The sequence below is a fragment of the Syngnathus acus genome, chromosome 1 (assembly GCF_901709675.1).
Source record: "Syngnathus acus chromosome 1, fSynAcu1.2, whole genome shotgun sequence".
Lineage (NCBI taxonomy): Eukaryota > Metazoa > Chordata > Actinopteri > Syngnathiformes > Syngnathidae > Syngnathus > Syngnathus acus.
This window is the reverse complement of record NC_051087.1, coordinates 15615407-15631402: the sequence shown is the minus strand read 5'-3', so window position 1 is coordinate 15631402 and position 15996 is coordinate 15615407. Positions and strand designations below refer to the sequence as shown.

General features: G+C 45.1%; 1 protein-coding gene across 1 annotated transcript; it reads left to right on the top strand.

The window, feature by feature from the left end:
* Nucleotides 1–2766: 2766 nt before the first annotated feature.
* Nucleotides 2767–15906, top strand: LOC119122333 (telomerase reverse transcriptase-like). Its single transcript, XM_037250720.1, has 7 exons — nt 2767–2847; nt 4075–4139; nt 4266–4392; nt 4690–4751; nt 5037–5196; nt 5404–5488; nt 15737–15906. The coding sequence occupies exons 1-7, from the start codon at nt 2767–2769 to the stop codon at nt 15904–15906; spliced, it is 750 nt and encodes a 249-aa protein (XP_037106615.1).
* Nucleotides 15907–15996: the final 90 nt, after the last annotated feature.

Here is a 15996-nt window from a genome sequence, read left to right as displayed (position 1 = left end):
ATCTTCGTTTTTTTAAATATTTGACCAATTTTTACTCGTCTGATTTGAAAACGAGTTATTTGTCAGTTTGTTTTGTAGCTTTTACTGTGTATAATATGAGGTGCTCATACATTTATTTGGGTTGACAGTCATAATGGCCCTCCGAAAGAAGCTATGACTGCAATGCGGCCCGCGAAAAAAACGAGTTTGACACCCCTGGTCTGTAGAGATGTTACTAGCACGTTTCCTGGTCCTGGACAGGTACAAGTCTAGGATAGATGGGAGGTTGGTCCCGATTATCATTTCCGCAGTCCTGATTGTCCATTGTAGTCTGTTCTTGTCTTGTTTGGTGGCCAATCCAAACCAGACAGTGATGGTGGTGTAGAGGATAGACTGGATGATGGCAGTGTAGAAGGTCTTCAGCAGCGACTGTGGGAGGTTGAACTTCCTGAGCCTTCTCAGAAAATACAGCCTCTGCTGGGCCTTCTTCTGGACAGAGTCTATGTAGCCCGTACATTTCAGGTCCCGAGAGATTGTGGATCCCGGGAACTTGAAGGTGTCTGTGGAGGGAATAGCATTACTGAGGATAGTGAGGGGTGGAAGTGGTGAAGGGTCTCTCCTAAAATCCACTGTCATCTCCACGGTCTTGAGCGGGTTCAGCTCCAGGTGGTTTTGGCTGCACCAGTGGACCAGTCGCTCCACCTCCTGTCTGTACGCAGTCTCATCACCGTCCCGGATCAATCCGATGAGAGTGGTGTCGTCCGCATACTTCAGGAGCTTCACAGAAGAGTCGCCTGAGGAGCAATCGTTGGTGTAGAGAGAGAAGAGCAGTGGGGAGAGCACGCACCCCTGGGGGGCGCCGGTGCTGGTGGTCCGGGTGTCGGATGTGATGGTCCCCAGCCTCACATGCTGTCTCCTGTTGGTCAGGCAGCTGGTGATCCACTGATAGGTGGAGGCAGGCACCGCGAGCTGGATGAGCTTCTGGTGGAGGATGTCAGGAGCGATGGTGTTGAACGCCGAGCTGAAGTCCACAAACAGGATCCTCGCGTACGTCCCTGGGGTGTCTAGGTGGCGCAGGATGTAGTGCAGCCCCATGTTGACTGCATCGTCCTGTTTGCCCGGTAAGCAAACTGCAGGGGGTCGAGCAGGCGGCCCGTGATGTCCTTCAGGTGGCTCAACACTCGCATCTCAAAGGATTTCATGACCACAGATGTCAGGGCGAAAGGTCTGTAATCATTCAATCCTGTGATAGTGGGCTTTTTGGCCACCAGTACGATGGTGGAGCTTTTGAAGCACGAGGGCACGTCACACAGCTCCAGGGACTGGTTGAAGATCCGTGCAAAGGTGGGTGCCAGCTGTTCATCAAAATGTTGTCAGCGCACATGTTGCGCGTCCTTGTAAAAAGGGTGGGGGTGTAGCCCTTGTATCCAATTCCTATCTTAGACTTAGCCCTCATTCAATTAATGCATTTAAGTTCTCGTTGTCTGATCCACAGCCTTGCCGTCGTTTTATCTTACTGTTATTTACCATCCACCCGGGGCTTATTCTGGTTTCCTGGGTGAATTTTCAGAATTTGTGGCTGACCTAGTGACAAATGTGGATGCTATAATAATTATGGGGGATTTCAATATCTATATAAATTTACCGTCAGAGCCACTTACTCTGGCGTTTCAGACAATAATTGATATGTTCGGTTTTATGCAAGCAATACAGGCAGCAATGCATAAGAATGGAAATACTTTAGACATGGTACTATCCCGAGGATTGGCAACCTCAAATATAACAGTACTGCCATACACTACTGTTATGTCCGATCACTACCTAATAAAATTCAAAATTTTAGCTCTCTGTCTACGACAGGAGCGCAATCAAAGTTACAGCAGCCGTAATATTAACTCCGTAACTGCGACTGCGCTCTTTGAGGTACTGCCGCTGGCAACTGTCGTACTTCCCGCGTATACATATTGGCTCAATTGATAATCTTACAAATTAATTTATAGTCTGGAAAATACGGTAATTACCCAGGAGGAGCGACGTGCAAAGTACGGTGAATACCCAGGTGAATATATGACGCGAATGTCCCACCAGAAATTTGCTCATCAGGGCATGGTAGTCTTTATGCTATTGCGTCCCCGGAACAATTACGTGCTTATATTAATGTGTGACCTGCAAGACCAGCAGAGAAAAAAACACAAAAACCTCAATCAGATCGACCCTTCAGTCACTGGATGACCTGCTCTGTGATAACTTGCAAAATCAGCAGGGCGACAATGGTAATTCGTATATCAGAACTACTTGTAAGCAAGTTAGATGCAGAGTCTGTTACCATGGTGACTGAGTCGGATTTTATTTGTACTTCATCTCAGAGTTATCGTTCTCCACGTCTTTAAACCTATTTCCTGCAATACCCCCAAGTACAGTCACACATGTGAGCCATGCATGTTCCCTGTTTTCAGTTAGCTTGATAGCTTGAGCTATGCCGTTATCTTGCTGTGACTGTTCTCTTGCTTTCACTGGCTTATCCCTTCTTTATGACACTCTTTGCATATATGTAGTAGCTGATCTCAGTTAAGACTGTAAGGTCACACATTATCGCACAGGCTAGGCAGAACCTTGGAGGTGGGGGTTAGACCTTCTGCAATCTCGCAGAGAAGGAATTACTATTAGCATAGAGAGCATTAAAGATAAAGAACTGGGACAAAATCTAACAGTACAGATAAGCAATAATGTTTTCAGCGGATGGATTCCAGGTTCTTGGCCTCATGCATTCTCTGTGTGAGCACACACATGGACCTCTTCAAATCCTTCATGAGTATCATTTTCGTCGGCTACGACAACGAGCTTCAGCAAGCGCCGAGCTGCCACCAGGTAAAAAGTCTAGTTTAGAATAAGCAAGTTATTTATCCTGACCGATTTATTGCAGAAAAGTTAAAAATAGTTGTAAATTACAATGCACTCAAAATGAGAATACAGTCAAACCTCAGTTTTCGAACGTCCCGGTTCTCGAACAAATCGGAATTCGAACAAAAAATTCTCGATTTTTTTGCTTCGGTTGTCGAACAAAATTCGGAGGTCGAACCTCGCGAGATGAGCCGAAAGGACCCGAGAAAACCCGACCGTGCGGCCCGGATGCTGACTGACTCCGTTCGTTATTGTATTTTTGTTACTTTGAGGATTGTATTAACCCCTAATCATGCCTCCAAAGAAAGCAAGTGGGAGCAGTAAAGTCATCCTAAAACACAAAGACGCTCTTAAAGCAATGCGACAATAAGCGCCCGGCGTGCTGCGGTTGCGCGATTGGACCAAATTAAGCTCTCTGCGCACTGAGGTCCACTTAAATTTTGGAAAGTACATCAGGACTTTAAAAATATTTTCTAAATTTCAGCAACGGCTCTGTCACAATAATGCGACCAGCGCGCTACGGTTGTGCGTTCGGCGGTGCGTTGCAGTTGCGTGATCGGACAAAAATGCGCAAATGAAAAAATGCTTAAAAATGGCGGGTTTTTTTAGTCTTGGAAAGGACTAATTTTTTTTCCATAATTTGTAGTGGGAAAAATAAATTCGGAATTCGACCGATTCACTTCTCGAACCGCCTTCTGGAACGGATTGTGGTCGAAAACCGAGGTTTGACTGTATTGTTTTTATTGAAGTAAACTCTCACTCTAGATCAGGGGTGCCCAATACGTCGATCGCGATCAACCGGTCGATCGCCAAGCCACTATTGGTCGATCGCGTGATATTAAAATGTTTTTATTTTTTTTCGCACTTGACGCGTGTACAAACAACGGCGCTAACAACACAACACAAACACGCTAGCTCGCGAGTTCCCTCCAATTGTCAGAACCCTGTTTTTTCTCTTAAACTTAAGAAAGGGTATAAAAATGAGTGGGGCAGCTGGCCATAGTAAGAAGTATCACTTTCATAGGGAATGGGAGTAGGACTTTTTTTTCACGATGACATCTATATATATAAAAAGTGGGTAGATCTTTGTGACTTGGTCATTTCAAAAGTAGCTCGCAAGCTGAAAAAGTTTGGGCACCCCTGCTCTAGATATTTTACATTGTACTTGGTTTATCCATATTGTGCATTTGATAGATGCCCAAATTCAAGAACCACAAATTCGGCTCACATTGCTACCGAAGAAACAAAACTGTCGTAAAGCGAGATGACCTGGATTTTAATTTCCTGACATCTGTAGATGTAGTAATACATTTGAGCAGGAGAGGGCAGCGTGTTGAAGCTGGTCTACAGCTGGTCTTTGACTCTTTCCTCTCCTTGCGTCACAGATACCCGGGCATGTCTCTGCGCCACAGCCTCACTTTGGGCATTGTACCCTCAGCCCAGGAGCAAATGAGGATGAAATTGATGCAGATCCTCAGATTGAAGTGCCACCCCGTGTTCTTGGACCTAAAAGTCAGTCACCGAGTCATTGAAGTTTCCATGTTATAAAAGCTGGATGGGAATGGGATCACTCATGAATGATGTTAATACTTTGCTTTTGGTACATCGACCTGTATTTTAAGTAACTTTGGCTTACAATGCCACTGAATTAATTTGTTTGTGGCACTTCCTGTGAAATGTTTGCTAGCCAATGCTCACGTAGGCCCTGCGTGATCCATGGGCATTTTGTTGCCTACCCCGTATTAACATTCCATCTGATTTATATTTTTGCATTATCAGAATCATCAAATTACTTTTTTTCCTGTGCAGACAAATTTGGTAGCAGCAGTCTACAAAAACATCTATGAATTGGTTTTCCTCCAGGCACTCAGGTCAGGACATAGCCCAAACGACTATTGTCAAGTTTAATTCACATGTTTTTGAATGCGGGTGTCATATTTCAACGTGGTTGAATTTATTTTTACTCCAATAAGTAGCACCACGGCAATTGTACGTAATCTATTTTTATACTCGAAAGGTAAATAGTGACTTCCTCTCTTAGCCTTGACTTAATAAAAGGGCTGGTTAAACACTCCCTACTACGAGCAGAGAAGTAATTGAATTGACATTTAGCACATTATGGAAACATATTTATTTCCCTTTTGGTGTATTTTTAGATTCCATGTGTTTGCCCGGAGTTTACCCTTTGGCCAAAGGGTCGCAAAGATCCCTTTCAACTTTCTGAGGATGGTATGGAACATGGCTTATTACACCAGTCATCTCATCGGCCAAAGCAACAAAGGTTTTCCACTCAGATACATTGGATTCCATTTTAAGGTTAACTATGACATTATATGATTTTTTTATGATTATGTGTGTTTTGATCTGTAAGGCTGCGAGTTGCTTTTCTACCTTTCGCTTTCACTGACATTATTGCAACATTGCGCCACATACAAGTGGATGGCTCCCCATCTGCAGAAACGTAGGTGCCACTCAGGAAACCATGAAAATACTCAACATGCTTGATGGCTATTCTCAAAACAGAAAATTATTCTCACAGGCAAGCGCAGTCTGGAGCGCCGTCTGGGAGATTTGCAACTGGCCAGGGTGAGACAGGCGGCCAACCCTTGTGGAATGCTTGGCCATTTAAATCTAAAAGGTGTTCTGTTAAAAAAAATATAACTGCAAGAAGATGGCATGTTTGGTCATGACATTTGGTGCTGTTGAAAATAAATCTTTAACTACCAGATATAATAATTATGATATAACCCAGGGTGACAAAGTAGCACACAGTGGTACACTGTTTCGCACGTCTGCCTCACAGTTCTGTTTTAAGGGAAGGAAAGAAAACACGGAAGTCATGTATCTGCTGTGATGTTAAAAAAAAATTGAAGCTCACAGTTCTGTAAACACAGCAAACTCAGCCTTTCTCTGTGGACTTTGCATGATGTCCCCGTGCCTGCACATTCCAAAAACTCGCACAGTAAGCCTCCCAGACTGCTGGGATAGGCTCCAGCACACAAGAGACGATTGCTCTCAGACTGCAAGGGAAGCTCACCTTCCCCTAAAATGTAAAAAAAAAGTGATCAAATATATACTGTTGTATGTACATGTCATTGACTAAATATGTGCTACAACGCACTCAAATTTTCTCCCGGTCCGTGGGTCACTTGGTACCGGGCCGCCAAGCCGCACAGGAAAAAATAAATAAATGTATCGACGATCAATTAATTCAGGTCAAGACGCTCGTCCCGATCACGTGACATGTTTCCCCAGTCGAGTCCGCAAAGCTAGCAAAAATGAGTACGAATTTATTTTGAGAAATATTTTTAAAAAAACTGGCGATTCTCTCCCAATTACATCCGTCGGTGCAGGTCAAGACGCTCGTCTCGGTCACGTGACATGTCACCTCAGTCGAGCCCACGAGGCAAGCAAAAATGAGCAAGAAACAGAGATGAAAAAGGAAGGAAAAAAGCCCAATGAGGAGACGGAAGAAGAGGCTACGACTTTTAAGAAAAGGAAAGTTGCATTTAAAAGAAAATTTCTGGAGTCCTACTTAAAATACGGATCTATCGCCACAGGTGACTTACGCGCCAAGCCCGCTCTGCATAATATGTGGCGACAGGCTAGCTGACGAGGCAATGAAGCCTTCAAAACTGCTTCGGCACATGGAGACCAAGCATCCTGCATTAAAAGACAAACTATATTCAAGAATTTTATTCAAGAATTTTATTCAAGAATTTTATTCGCCATGTTTGAGCGTGCCAAACAAGGAATTTGACTTCGGTACATCACAGCCTCTGTTCAACATTTAGATGACTAACAACACTCAGGACGTTGAAGGAATGGGGTCGAAATACAAAAAGTCCTGCCTAGCTACAAAAACAGATATGCTCAAACCTCATTGAATAAAGTACATAAGCAGACAAGTATATTCACATATTAAATCAATAAAAGAAACATTTTAAGCATATAATTATACCTACACACCAAATCAATAAAGAAGACATAACTAGACATTTTCGATAGGTGGTAATGACAAAGGTTTTTATAACTTTATGATCTGATATATTTCTGAGCACTTTGAAATAACAAATGTTTTTTGATATATTGCCTGAATAGCTTAATGACCCTTAAGGAACTGTTTAATGCATGCCTGATGCTTTTCTAAATCCCGGACACTGCCAAAGTCATCTAAAATTGTTCAGTACTTGATTGTATCTTATGTTTTGACTAATGTTAGACACCAGTTTTCGATTACTACTGAACGTTCTGGACAGAGGGAAATATTTTGCCTCACAAAGAAAAGATATGGTTGAAAGCATGATTAAACTAAGAATATGATGACGTAAGCAAGTACATGGAGTATCAAAAGAACAAACAAACAAAAACATGGTAAGTGGTGAGTACAAACTTTGCATAGTCAGGGAACATTAATAAATTGATGATGTCACAGACAAAAGCTCACATAATTCCGTACAAAATGACAAAATTGAAAGAATGATGAATGGATGAGGTGCGACAGTGTATATGTGCAAGAATGGAGGAGAATGTTTACAGGAAGGTCACTTGGAGATAAAACCAGCAGGTGCCAGAGGGAGACAGCCAAGAACCTGGCCAAAGATGATCGCCAAGGCCGAAAGACGGGATGGAAGACAACAGCCCCCACACACACCGAATCGCCCATAATCAGCACCCACCCCCACGGAACCAGCTCTCACTGAACCAGCACCCACTCCCATAGAATAGATAGAATAGATCTTTATTTGTCATTGTCACATGTACAACGAAATTTAAAAAGTGCCAACCGATCCGCGCATGCGATAAAAAATAAATAGAATAAAAAGATAAAAAAACAAACTAAAAACCCACAGAAGAACATACACAGACATAATCATTTACGTTTAGCTGCATTCAATGTGACTACCGCTGTAGGGTAAAAACTGTTGGCGAATCTGCTAGTCCTCGACCTAATTAATCTGTAGCGTCTGCCTGATGGCAACAGTTCGAAAAGGGAGTGGCCAGGGTGGGAAGTGTCCTTCAGAATGTTCTGTGTTTTTTTGAGACAGCGGGTTCTGTGTAGGTCTTCCAGTGTGGGGAGAGGGCAGCCAATGATCTTCTGTGCTGTGTTGATGACCCCTCGGAGCTTTTTCCTCTGAGCAGCAGTGCAGCTGGAGTACCAAACACATATACAGTACGTTAAAATGCTTTCTATGGAGCAGCGATAGAAGGACACCAGCAGTCTCTGTGTAATGCTGTGCCTCCTCAGCACCCTTAAAAAGTAGAGTCTCTGCTGGGCCTTTTTAAGCAGCTCAGAGGTGTTCACGCCCCAGGTGAAGTCCTCCTCGATGTGGACTCCCAGGTAGCGGAAGGAGGACACCCTCTTCACACAGACCCCATCGATGATAAGTGGTGGAACGTCCGTTTTATTTTTCCTCCTAAAATCAATGACCATTTCTTGGGTTTTAGCCGTGTTTAGGAGCAGATTGTTCTCTCCGCACCACTCCGATAGCTGGACCACTTCGTCCCTGTAGTGTAGGCAGACTCATCCCCCTTTGAGATGAGCCCCACCACGGTTGTGTCATCCGCAAATTTCACGATGGTGTTGCTGCGGTGGGCGGGGGTGCATGCATGTGTGTAGAGCGTGTAAAGCAGTGGGCTCAGTACGCAGCCCTGTGGGGAGCCGGTACCAAGACTGAGAGGTGTGGCTGTATGACGGCCCACTTTCACCCTCTGGCTGCGACCCGTCAGGAAGCTCTTAATCCACCTGCAAGTATTATGTGGAAGTCCCAGGCCCTCCAGAATGTCCACCAGTCTGTGGGGGAGGATGGTGTTAAAAGCAGAGCTAAAGTCCACGAAGAGCATCCGCACATAGCTCCCCGGCTGCTCCAGGTGGGACAGTGCAGCGTGGAGGGCTGTAGCTACTGCGTCCTCTGTGGATTTATTTGCCCTGTAGGCAAACTGGTGGGGGTCAAAACCTCTGAACAGGAGTGCTGTGATGTGACCCCGTACCAGCTTTTCAAAGCACTTCATGACCACCGGGGTGAGTGCGACTGGCCGGTAGTCATTGAGGCTGGTGATGTGGCGTTTCTTGGGCAGGGGGACTATAGTGGAGGATTTTAAACAGGATGGGACGGTGGACTCGGTAAGGGACTGGTTGAAAATCTTTGTGAAGACTCCAGCCAGCTGATCTGCGCAGTCCTTCAGGACACGCCCAGTGACGCCGTCAGGACCCGCAGCCTTCCTCGAGTTGATGGTCCGCAGCGTGCGCCTCACCTCGTGCTCCTTCACTGTGAGGGTGAAGCTGCTGCGGTCTGTGGGATGTGATGTGGCCGCTTCAGGTGGCTCGGACTCGAACCGGGCAAAGAAGGTATTGAGGACCTCTGCCAGTGAGGCGTCCCCTTCAGCAGCTCCGATGGTGGTTCTGTAGTTGGTGAGATGCTGGACTCCCTGCCACACCTGCTTGCTGTTGTTGCTGTCCAGGTGATCCTCAATCCTCTTCTTGTAGGCAAGCTGGGCCTCTCTGATGCCTCTCCTCAGGTTGGCTCTGGCTGTGCTGTAGAGAGCCCCGTCCTCAGACCTGAGAGACAGGGCGGTGTCCCTCTCCTCCAGCAGCCGAAGGACCTCCCGGGTCATCCAGGGCTTCTGGTTGGGGTATATCCGCATAGGTTTGTCCACTGTGACAGTGTCTGTGCAGTGCTTGATATAACACAGAACACTGTCTGTGAACACGTTCAAGTCCCGGTGTTCGAAGATGTCCCAGTTAGTCCTGTCGAAGCAGTCCTGCAACTGCTGAGAGGCGTCATCAGGCCAGGTTTTAACAGTTTTAGTGATGATAGGAGCTGATTTCCTGATGGTGGTATATGCCGGGATTAATAGCAGTGACATATGGTCAGACTGGCCCAGGTGAGGTAGCTGTTTTGCCCTGTAGCCTAGCTTGATGTTGGAGTAGACCTTGTCCAGAGTGTTAACTCCTCTAGTGGCACATTTAACATGCTGATGGAAACTAGGGAGTGCTGCTTTCAAATCTACATGATTAAAGTCCCCTGCCATGATGTGGACTGCGTCAGGATATCTGCTCAGCTGGCTGCTAATACTGCCATGTAATAGTCCAAGCCCTTAGCATTAGCCTCCGGAGGTATGTAAACAACAGTCGTCATGACTACGGTAAATTCACGAGGGAGGTAAAAGGGCCTGCATTTAATAGTCACGTACTCCAGGTCCGGGCAGCAGTGACTGTCTACAGTCACCATATTAGTACACCAGTTGTTATTGACGTACATACAGAGCCCCCCCCCCCTTGCTCTTGCCGGAGTTCTCAGTCCTGTCATGACGCTGTGTGGTGTATCCTGCTAGCTCGATAGCAGAGTCCGGTATGAGTGGATGAAGCCAGGTTTCGGTGATCAGTACCATGCAGCAGTCCTTCACGGTCTGGTTCGCAGACATCTGTAGCCTTAGTTCATCCATTTTGTTAGCAAGAGACCTGGCGTTGGTAAGAAACAGGCTAGGGAGCGGTGGTTTGAACGGCTGCTTCCGTAGCCTGGTTAGCGCGCCGGCCCTGCAGCCTTGTTTTTGCCTCCTCTCTCTGCGCTGCCTTCGCTTCCTCCCAGCGGGGATGGTGATCCAAGGGGAGCCGGGGCGCCTGATGATATCCTCCGGTATGTTTTTCGAGCGGTGAAACTCCGCTGCGACACTCAACTCGCAGCAAACACCTATCCTGAGGAGCTCCTGTCGGTTGTAGGTGGTGTATGATCGACATACAGTGGGTACAAACACTAACAAAAAACAAACAATGCGTAGATCGGGAGAGCACTGAGCCGCTGCAACTGCGTGCGCCGCCATCTTCCATCTCGCCGCCATCATCATCCTCGCCGCCCTCAAAATCTCCTGCGAGCTTGCCCCACCCCAAAGACTCATTACCCATCAAACTCGGCCCACACTGGCATGTGCAACTGAATATAAGCTGACCAAAGAACCTTGAACGTTGCCTTTTCTGAATGGAGACTTTCTGCTCTTGAGAAAGGCCCAGCGCTGTATTGTACTTTCCTGAAAACAGCTTTCTTAACAAGAATTGTGATTGAACTCAACCAACCTGTGTAAGTCTAATTTCTGCTTCAGTATCTTCTTATCTGCTTCCATTTTCCTAAATCTGAAGAAATCAAATCACGCAGTGAGTAAATTGGATAACAGGTGATTGGCAATGGCTTTTGCCGTGAGAAGAGACCACAGATGGGAGGATCCCTCTTCCAGGATGACCAGGCTGCAATGGATGCAGAGAGGACACATAGTACAAATAGTGTCGACTATTAACCACTTCGGGTGTCATTGTCTCTGATTACGCCTAGATGGGACCGGGTCGTTTCTGTGAAACAAGCTCAGTGCTCCCACTAATTCAACGTAATGGTGAGTTTTATTTTTATGTCGTTTATATATACTTGTATTTATACCAGTCGTATCATTTTATTTAATCGTATTTATATATTTATTATAAATGTATTATTTATTTAATAAATGTATTATTTATTTATATAAAGGCCGGTCCGCGAAAATAGTTCTGACACGTAACCGGTCCGTGGCGCAAAAAAGGTTGGCGACCACTGCTTTAAACAGTGTAGACGTTGAGCGTCCACCTAGTTCAATAGGGAAGCAAAGAGTGCAGCGAAACGATACGAGTCATTGGATAAATGTTGGGCTTTGTCCCGCCGGTCGGATTCCCACCATCTCTGGGGGTCTATGGGGCAGTGGGCTGGCCTCGTCCAGCCCGACGTTCAGCTTCTGCATGATGATTGGAGGATCTGTCTAGGGCTAAATCCCTTTTTGATTGACAGCGAAATGAGCGAATCAGCGATTGAAGGAACGGATGTATGTGGGCTGAAATTGAGCTCCCCTTCCTTGAAAGATCAGCAACCACCACTGGTTCTCTGCCACCCTCTGCTGGAACAACCAGTCTATAACAGGACCATCGTGAGTGGACCAGTAAAGGGACTTTGATCTGGCAGAGATTGAAATACGTCAAATACTGAATGCACAAGACACAAGTATTTTCCAACTTTCAACTCTTAACCTTCAAGTGTCTGTCAAATACCAATTATCAAATGTTTTCAAAGCACAGTGTCACGAGCATGTAAAAAAATAGCATGTAGTGATGGGAGACGACCGACTAGTCTTGCCAAATCAATGCACAGGTTTGTTTTTTGATGAACATATATAATTCAAAGTGTGAATTCTCTGGCTAATGGAATCATAAATTGGATAGTAAACATTATCCACGGCGTGCAAATGAAGCCACACTTAAAATAATTGAGTTTTGGGGGGGAAAAAACAACAACATAAAATCTGTATTCTCCCAGTGTCCTCTTCAGATGCGTAAGGATGATGTTTTTGAAAATAAAAATGCTGTTGATGAATTTTTTAAAAAGAAAACTAACTCCGGATCAGGTCAGCTCTTGTTTCCATTTTTCTCAGCCCTCTACACTTAAATCAACTCTTCGGCGACAACATTCTCAGACAGAATTAATAGGTTTACCTCAGGTCTGTCTGTCTGTCTGTCTGTCTGTCTGTTCTGCCTGCCTGCCTGCCTGCCTGCCTGCCTGCCTGCCTGCCTGCCTGCCTGCCTGCCTGCCTGCCTGCCTGCCTGCCTGCCTGCCTGCCTGCCTGCCTGCCTGCCTGCCTGCCTGCCTGCCTGGGATTTGAGCCGCTGCTCCTCCACGTTGAGAGGAGCCAGATGGGGTGGCTTGGACATCGGCGCACTGAAAGGAGAATGACCCAGAGACTATGTCTCACGGCTGGCTTGGGAACACCTCGAGATCCCCCAAGAGAAGCTGGGTAAATTGGCTAACGAGAGGGAAGTCTGGACTTCCCCTCTTAAATTGCCACCTTACGATCCATCCTCGGAAAAGTGACAGAGAATTATTGAATTAATTAACTAATCAATATTAATTCAACTATATTTTCTTCAAACAAATGTGATCTAAGCTACAATGGTTTCATTTGCTTCATTTGTTATTTTAACATCCAACTGCTCTGCCTGCACCAGTTGAATTTATGGCCTTGTTCATGGCGTCCTCCATGTTAATCCCATCCAAACACACAACCCCCCACTGTGTGTGCCTCTATCAGTCAGCCCATTAGCTCACATTATGTTGCACACAGCTCTAATGGTGTTAAATGCGGTAATGTGCAGACACTCTCTCTCGCTCTCTCTCTCTCTCTCTCTCTCTCTCTGTCTCTCTCTCTCTCTCTCTCTCTCTCTCAATCAATTATGATCACACTTACCTGGCATACGCTGCATCAAACTGCCTCTACAAAACTCCTAGAGAGGAGGAATCTCTGCTGCAATCTAGTGCGTTCAGAAAAAAAAATATTTCTTCCACCTCGCCACTTTTTTTTATTTTTCGGATGTTTTCCCCTCTTTTCTTTTGCTCCATCACCCCCTCCCTCCTTCTCAACCCCTTTTCTACTTTTTCTGTTTCTTTACCTCGTTTATGCTTTTTGGTTTCTTTCCTGCTTTTCTTCTTTTTGCTATAGTTATGGTATAGTAATTATATATAATTGAACCCTTGGGGGCATTTTTGTTTCCGTTTTTGATTAAAATCTTATATTTTTCCTAACACCAACTAATTATTTTTCTAAGTTACAACCCTATTCCTTTTTCTAACCAAAACCAATTTCTTTCAAGGTTAATTTTCCTCTTCCATTGCGTTAGCCCCCCCAGTTTTTCTTCTAACCCAGTGGTTCTTAACCTTGTTGGAGGTACCGAACCCCACCAGTTTCATATGTGCATTCACCGAACCCCTCTTTAGAGAAAAAATAATAATTCAAGACATCGATGTTTTTTACTGGTGCACAAAATGAGCCATGCATGAACATCACCTTGTTCAAAGAACAAAACCAACATAGTGCTGAACGTCAACAAGACCAAGGAGATTGTTGTTGACTTCCGGAAGGGTCACACCCAACACCTGCCACTGACCATCAACGGTGCTGTGGTGGAGAGAGTGAGCAGCACCAGATTCCTGGGGGTGCACATCAGTGAGGACCTCTCCTGGACCACCAACACTGCATCACTGGCGAAGAAAGCTCAGTACCGCCTGTACTTCCTGCGGAAACTCAGGCGAGCAAGTGCTCCTCCGGCCATCATGACCACATTCTACCGTGGCACCATTGAGAGCGTCCTTTCCAGTTGTATCGCTGTGTGGGGTGGTAGCTGCACTGAATACAACATGAAGGCCGTGCAGCGCATAGTGAACACAGCTGGTAAGATTATTGGTGCTTCACTCCCCTCCCTGAAGGACATTTACACCTCCCATCTCACCCACAAGGTGACCACGATTGTGTGTGATGTGAGTCACCCCGCTCACTCTTTGTTTGATCTTCTGCCCTCTGGGAAGAGGTACAGAAGCCTGCGCTCCCGTACCACCAGACTCACCAACAGCTTCAAACTCCAGGCTGTTAGGATCCTGAACTCTCTCCCCCCTCCACCCTCGGCTGCATAACGTCCTGTACTTTTGCGCTATATTCTGACTGTCTGCTGTATGCACACTTGCTCCATTTTTGCTCCTCTTATTTATTTATGTTATTTATGTTATTTGTTTATTTATTATTTATTCTTCGCTCTTATTTATTCATTGTTTGTGCCTTCTTGTTTTTACTTTTTGTGCTGTTTACTTGTATGTATATTGTGTAATATGTCTTGTCACCGTGGGATAGTGGGAAACGTAATTTCGATCTCTTTGTGTGTCTTGACATGTGAAGAAATTGACAATAAAGCAGACTTTGACTTTGACTTTGGCATGAACTCACAACAAATTACACACCTGCAAATCAGTGTGACTCCTGCTGTTGCCTTTTGCGAGACCAGTTCAGATATGCATCATCACAAATGTACATGATAAATCAGGTGTGTTTGGACCTCTACAGTGGAGGCTCTGCCGAACCCCTGAGACTGACTCACCAAACCCCTAGGGTTCGATCGAACCCAGGTTAAGAACCACTGTTCTAACCATAACATGAAGAACATTTTCTCTCTCTATGATAATGGAAGAAGAATTTTTATAAATCAGAAGGACTCTCCCCCAAGGCCGGCCTGTGGGCCAAATCCGGCCCGCCAAGCCGTCCAATCCGGCCAGTGACTGGATGCCATAATCACGAGGACCAAAGAGAAAATATCATGTAGTCCACACTCAAGCAACTAAAAACAGCAAGGTTGTAGGAGCCTCACCCATAAAGGCTAAGAATACCTTCAGTTTTATCATGTGAAAAATATATTAACAATAATGCTATATCAAAGTTTGATTTTTAGTTCATTGTTATTAGTGGGTGTGGCTCATAAGGTGATGGGACATTCTGGCCCTCTGACAAATGTAGTTGGTGAACCTTGCCCTAAGGGAAAGAGCTTTATTTATTGAAATTGTAGCAGCACCAAACTGTCCCTGCATAATTTGTTCCTCCACACACGGATGCTATTTCTTTCTTATGTCTTGTATCCAAACACAAATGTAATTTCTCTCTGATGTCTGGTATTATTAACCTGACTAATAGGATCGCTCAAAGACCCAGTTATCTTATGTCCTCTGGGAGACCCTTGCGCTGGTTCACCGATATATAAATAATGCCAGTGTGTCAATAAAGAGTTACATCTCAGCTTTTGACTCGCTGTGAGCTTCTCTTTACAAACCTAAGCCTAAACTGGAGAGGATTTGCAGGTTGCCATGAAAGGAATAAGAGCATTTACAAAAGAGCATCAGGTACTATGTTTTCATGTGTATGGACTTCATACACACTATCCTTTAAGATGCATCAACTGGCCTTCCCACATGGTTGAAGTTTGTAACTATCACAGAAAATTACCATGCAAATGTGGTATATTTTCCTTAAGGTGTGGGTCCATCCCAGTGGTCCTCTGGAGTGGCCACCAGGCAAGACTGGGTGGTGAAGGAAAATAACTTCTCTGACACAACCATCTTTGTGAGCCAAAGATTGTATTCTGCTCACATGCTGATGTCAGGAAGTCTTCCCCAATATGACATCCGCAAGTCCTTGTGTTAAGGGCACAGCCTGAATATTCAAATTTACTAAGCATACATTCCTCTTTAGGATCATGCTCCCTTTGAGGCAAATGGTCAAGATATAATGCAA

Bases quoted from the DNA above. Each gene is read 5' to 3' on its own strand.
- LOC119122333 (XM_037250720.1), top strand. From the start codon at position 2,767: ATGGACCTCTTCAAATCCTTCATGAGTATCATTTTCGTCGGCTACGAC. The intron at 4,140-4,265 runs GCGAGATGACCT...CTTGCGTCACAG, and splicing joins AGAAACAAAACTGTCGTAAA to ATACCCGGGCATGTCTCTGC. The intron at 4,752-5,036 runs GTCAGGACATAG...GTGTATTTTTAG, and splicing joins GTTTTCCTCCAGGCACTCAG to ATTCCATGTGTTTGCCCGGA.